Source organism: Rhincodon typus, unplaced genomic scaffold (genome assembly GCF_021869965.1).
Source record: "Rhincodon typus isolate 14 unplaced genomic scaffold, sRhiTyp1.1 hic_rhity00001549, whole genome shotgun sequence".
Lineage (NCBI taxonomy): Eukaryota > Metazoa > Chordata > Chondrichthyes > Orectolobiformes > Rhincodontidae > Rhincodon > Rhincodon typus.
Window position 1 is genome coordinate 19,000 of NW_025967187.1, and position 6,001 is coordinate 25,000.

General features: G+C 40.5%; 1 protein-coding gene across 1 annotated transcript; it reads left to right on the forward strand.

Moving 5' to 3' along the window:
• The first annotated feature begins 328 nt into the window (after nt 1–328).
• Nucleotides 329–5,817, forward strand: LOC109937728 (elongation factor 1-alpha-like). The gene is made up of 6 exons (XM_048592613.1): nt 329–641; nt 874–1,053; nt 1,595–1,891; nt 2,150–2,300; nt 4,382–4,638; nt 5,491–5,817. Exons 1-6 carry the CDS (start codon nt 498–500, stop codon nt 5,800–5,802), a joined length of 1,341 nt encoding a protein of 446 aa, XP_048448570.1. The 5' UTR covers nt 329–497; the 3' UTR covers nt 5,803–5,817.
• The last annotated feature ends 184 nt before the right edge of the window (nt 5,818–6,001 follow it).

Genomic DNA, 6,001 nt, shown 5'->3' on the forward strand with positions numbered 1-6,001 from the left:
AAAACATTTCTTTCATACTATGTCTTCTTTTTCTTTAACATTCTCTTAAAAGCTGCACAAAAAGAATACGCTTATTACTAGCGGCCAGCAAACATAAAATGGTCCTTGAGTTTTATCCAAACTGTGGCCGTTTAAAATAGATTAAAATATTAACTGCTCAGATGTACCATCAATGCACTGTCTATTGTAACTCGGATCCTTGAGCTGGGATTAGACACCGATGGAGATCAGCTGTAAACATTCTCAGACATGACAAATCTCTAACGACATAAAGTGTCCGATTAGTCAGAGGAACCAGACCAACCAGCAGCAAAGCGTCAAATAAAGTTTTGTTTTGCTGTGGCGGTCGTGTTTCCTTTATCATTGAGCTCATTAATCGATCAGTTTGTGGTTTCTCCACGTGCAACCCCACGTTTATTTCTGGGTCCAGGTATCTGTGCCAAATATAAAAATCTCGACAGAAAAGCTAGATTTCTGTTTTCTAGAAATCAACAAAAATGGGGAAGGAGAAGCCACACATTAATCTTGTCATCATTGGCCATGTCGATTCTGGCAAATCCACCACTACAGGGCACCTAATTTATAAATGTGGTGGGATTGAGCAGCGGGCGATCGAAAAACTAGAACAAGCAGCAGTTCAGGTGTGACTGTTTCTAAAATCATTTAACATGTGTTCATAGAACATGATTACCTGATGCAAATATTTATTTATATTTGTGGTAGGATTATCGGATTAATATATCGTTCTAAAGTTTAAACGCGTTATCCCTTATGGCCAAAGAAACTTCTACAAAAGTAGTTTGAAGTCTTTATAGCTAGGTTTAAAGTTCTCGAAACTGTTTGAATTTTCAAAGTGTACTCTTATTTGTGTAGATTGGAAAAGGATCCTTTAAATACGCCTGGGTTTTGGATAAACTGAAAGCTGAACGGGAAAGAGGCATCACAATAGACATTTCACTCTGGAAATTTCATACCCAGAGATTCTACTTCACCATCATCGATGCTCCCGGCCATCGTGATTTCATCAAAAACATGTTGACTGGAACGTCCCAGGTACCACTTCAATCCAATCATACCCGCTTATAACCCTTCCTCCCGGAGGATCCCGTGAAACACCAGCATTAAATATAAATTGAGTATTAATGTGTCGCTTTTAATTCTGTTAACAGTACTCACAGCGCACCACTACTGAGTAGACCATTCAAACCACTCCAGTTTACGAGGATACTGTGTATGTTAGAAACAGCGAGAGGAACATTTGCAGCACCGTTTTAAACTATAGTCAGTTGAAATTGACGAAAATGTCAGCTGTTCAAATCTAGCATCAACTTGATGTCTGTTTATAAATCTGTTCCCTGACCTGGGATTAGACACAAAATAAAAAAAAAAACTGGAAAGACCTGTTTGTTTTCAGAAAACAAACAATAGGGAAGAAATGGTTCAAAACTGAAGATTTGAACAGTTGAATGTTAATCCTGGTCGCTCTGTCGCCAGCATTTCTTCTCCTCTCGAGTAGATGGCGCTCTCCTAGCTGTCATCCTGCAGTCTTCCTGAAACTGGTCTTTTTCTCTCCTGGCCTTGTTGCACTCTGCAGGCTGATGTCGCTCTCCTCGTTGTCTCGGCCGCCCCAGGCGAGCTCGAAGCTGGGATTTCGAGGTCGGGTCAGACTCGGGAACATGCCCTCCTCGCTTTCACCCTCGGAGTGAAACAACTCCTCGTCTGCGTCAATAAGATGGATGTAACTCAACCGCCGTACAGCCAGAGAAGGTTCGAGGAAGTGGTGAAGAACGTGAGCTTTTATATTCGCAAGATCGGGTACAATGTGGCGAGTGTGCCCTTCGTGCCGGTTTGTGGCTGGAACGGGGAGAATATGCTAAGCCCCAGTTCCAAGGTAGGTGTCTTCCCTATATGCCTCGGGTAAGCGAGCAACCTTCATTATTTCAGACCCGGTAACGCACACCAATAATTGCACTGAGTCGGAAGTCCTGATCCCTTAAACCGTTGTTTCCCGGTGTCCAAGTGCTGCCTCCAAGCGTATAGACAATTTTCCAAGTTCCAGAAAATTGGATGTTCGTCGTTCAGGGTTTTAACATGGCTTCTATAATTCTGTTACTCCAGTAACTGTTTTTATTGAACTGATTATTTGTAGATGCCTTGGTTCAGAGGATGGAAAATAAAACGGAAAGAAGGACATGCGAATGGCCAGACCCTGCTGGAAGTACTCGACTCGATCCTTCCTCCTGGACGCTCTTTAAACAAACCCCTGCGTTTGCCTCTGCAGGATGTCTACAAAATTGGAGGTAGCTCCCTGCATGATCCTTGTGATCACAAACGTCAAGTTAAATTCCGATTCGCGGCTTTTTTCCTTTTTAAGTTATAGTTATCTATTCCGCCCAAACGTTCTGCAATTGCGTGACTGCATGCACAAGGAGTACTTCCTCCAGTGGAGGGAGGCATTGAGGGTTTGAGTTGAATGAATCTCATGGCACCTTCTAGCAAGTTCTCTGTAAACGTAGAGCTTAAATAAACTAGTATCAATAGCACGTAGCTGTAGCTGGCATTTTTAACTCCGACTAGGATCAAGCATCAGAACAATGACTAGTGTTTAGAATTTTCTACAATATCCCAAGAAACGAAGTGACAAACATGGCTTTATCAAATTAAGGAGTACGAACACTTAGGGTAGTGATAATGTACAATGTTTATAGCCAGTTGTATCTCCAAACATCTTGGTTCCTGTACTAGTGCAAGTGTGGAAGAACAGACAATTGGTGTGCCCTCTGTCTAGCACTCAGTCAGCCACAGGAAGGGTTTTGCTAGGATTTAAGCACTCAATTATTGTACTTCAATTGAAGGAGTCAATTATGAAAGTTTTCTTGAAAGGGAATCTTAACCAATCCTGAAAACTCAAACAATTAAACGAACTTTTAATGGTACCCAGTTTTTTAAGTCTCTGGAAATAAACTGATCACCGAAAAGACTTGTGGCTTTATCAAGTGGGATATGTAGTTACCGAAGTTTTGTGAACGGCTTTGTCCAATTTTCTAACTAGGCACGGTCTTCAGATTCTCGAAGACTCCCCGTTCTTGACGTGCAGTTTTCCTTTTGATTAGAATCGCTAAAGTATAACTGGGTATTCTTGAGTCTAGATTAATTAACCACAGCAAGTTAGTCAGCTTGCAGGCAAGCCTTCATTTCCCAATTTGACTGTCCTCAGTTGCCTGGTTGGTGCAGGCAGCTTATCCCACGTGCTTGCCTCAAAGTTAGCTATGGCTATAGTGATCACTACAGCCATTGGGTATTAACGCCACTTTATTTGGCATACCAACCTGAATTTCAAAGCTTCTAATAGTCCATGTCTACCAATATCTCAATACAACTTCACAAATAGGGTTAAGATTTGTCATCTAATCATGTGCTCTTGGAGCATCCAATTTCCACTTGTGGCCAATTCCCTCCGCCCCAGCCCTAAACACATTCTCTTCCTCTAAACACCCCAACCATAGTCTGTTTAAAACCTGTCCCCTTACCAAGATCTTGGTTCTGCTTTTTATCTTGTGGATTGGTATTCAACATTCATTTTAATGTTTAAAGATCATTGGCTATTTTAAGTCCTCCTATTTGAAGTTTATGAAATTAGAAACAAATTATGGTTAGGCAGTGATTTTGGAAGGCAGATAATGGGCAGTCTCAAATGGATCATTTTGGGAACTTGTGTTCTATTCAATAAATATCAAATTGTGTGGATGGATGTCTTAAACCCAGCAAATGGATTTTTATTTTGGTAAAACAAGTTTGTCCTTGGGTACACTAAGGGACTTGTGCTTCCAGGAATACAGTTCACTAACTTCATTCATAGCCCAGAAAATGAAGGCTAATAGGATTCTTGTCTCTACTCTTGGTGGAGAATGTGGGTAGTTCTGGGCACAATGTCTTGGGATTTGTTGACATTGATAGGAGTAGTATAGATTTGGTGCCTTATTCATCAGTAAAGGGTTGTATTTCCTTTACTTTCTAAAGTAAAAGCTCTTTGAAGCTATTAAGAGGATCAGGTAACTGGTGGGGCAGTCTAGGAATGAGTGAATTTTTAACTACAACTTTAAGCAACGAAAAGGCCCTGAGGCTGGTAGATCACTAAAAAGACCATGAAAAGCTCTTGCATAAACAGCAACTATCTAATTGTCTACTTGAAATGGATACATCCATTGAAGTGTAATAAGGGATTATTGGGGCCAAGGGAAGTATGACATTGAGTTATGACTTTTTGAATGAACAAAGGAACAGGAGTTGGTCTTGTTTTGTTGGTGCTGGTTATATTTTTAAATCTAATCTAGGTGAGTTTATTGAAAGATATTGCTGAAGTCCCTTTTAACTTTTTCAGGCATTGGCACTGTTCCTGTTGGAAGGATAGAAACTGGAGTCCTGAAGCCTGGTAATGTGCTGACATTTGCTCCAGTAAACTTGACAGCAGAAGTGAAATCAATTGAGATGCATCACGAACCTGTTGCTGAAGCTTTCCCTGGCTTCAATGTTGGTTTCAACATTAAAAATGTATCTGTGAAGGCTATTCATCGTGGTAATGTGGCTGGGAATTGCAGAAATGATCCACCAACTCAGACCAACCACTTCACTGCACAAGTATGACTACAGTATCTTTGAAAATCTACAGTAAAGAATGTCAGTCACATTTGGCAGGGGGATTGGCACGTGCAATGAAGACTATAGGCTACTACATGGGTTAATGTTAAGGGGAACAACAAAATGACTTGGCTACTTTTAACCCTGAAATGTACATTAAATGTTTTTGGAGGTTTCTCTGGTTTTGGGGTGAGGGCATGTGACTTGGTTAAGTTGCAACCATGTAGTAATTTGGTCCCTGAAACAAATGGATTACTACAGTAGCAGCAAATTCAGTTTGAGTATTGATGTCAAATATTGTGGCAAAGATTTTGCCCTCAGTAGCTGAGGATTATTTTTAATGAAGGGTCGTTGACCAGAACCATTAACTTTTTCTTCAGATGCTGCCAGACCTGCTAAGCTTTTCCAGCAACTTGTTTTTCCTGGTTTTAATGACCCTTTAACATGTATATATGCTGCTGACAATGAACAAAGACATTGGTGTGCAGTAGCTACCTCCTGAGACTGTTGAATATAAGTAAAAGTTTCATAGCTGAAGTATAGTGGAAGAGCCATCTCCTCTTCAGAGGGAATAAATATGGAGCATTGATACATTTCATGAAATGGTTGACTACTTTTAGTTCTTACACACTTTTTTTTTGTAGCTAACTGACTAGTGAGCCATTAGTAAATAAACAGCTTTCTTCCTATGGCATGTGTTGCTGGCTGGGCCAGTGCTTATTTCCTATCCCTAGCCAAATTGAAGCATCATTGCAAACTGGAGATGCAGACATAATTTTCACTGCAGCACAATCAAGGCTGTTCAAGTTGCCATTTAAAGGCATCGAACTGATTCTCCACTGTCATTTGCAGATAATTGTCCTGAATCATCCAGGCTATATCAAAGTTGGTTATTCTCCAGTGGTAGACTGCCATACTGCACATGTTACCTGCAGGCTTTCCGAGTTTAAAGAAAGGCTTGATAGACGTTCTGGGCAGAAGCTGGAAGATAATCCTGTGGTCTTGAAATCTGGAGATGCTGCCACAGTGGAATTTATCCCAATTAAACCACTTTGTGTTGAAACATTCTTTGAATATCCACCTCTTGGTGAGTACTGTACACTAAATTTCATTTCAAGATTTGTCTCTTGCTTTGCAAAAACACTAATTTTGTACCCAGCTTAATGATCTTTTGGATTTGAGTCTGAAATGGGCAAAGTAGCAAACTAACTAACTAGTAGGGATGATGAAAGTGCTCTTAAGTAGGATTAAAAACTGGTGAGGGGTGTATTAGTTGAAATATGCATCTAACCCTTGGGTCCAGTTTCACTCTAATGACTAATCAAACTGGGGTGGGGAACAATGATACCATCAAACGCTCCTA

Coding starts and splice junctions, on each gene's coding strand:
- LOC109937728 (XM_048592613.1), top strand. CDS start 498: ATGGGGAAGGAGAAGCCACACATTAATCTTGTCATCATTGGCCATGTC. Junction 642..873: donor TAGAACAAGCAGCAGTTCAG/GTGTGACTGTTT, acceptor TTATTTGTGTAG/ATTGGAAAAGGATCCTTTAA. Junction 4,639..5,490: donor CCAACCACTTCACTGCACAA/GTATGACTACAG, acceptor TGTCATTTGCAG/ATAATTGTCCTGAATCATCC.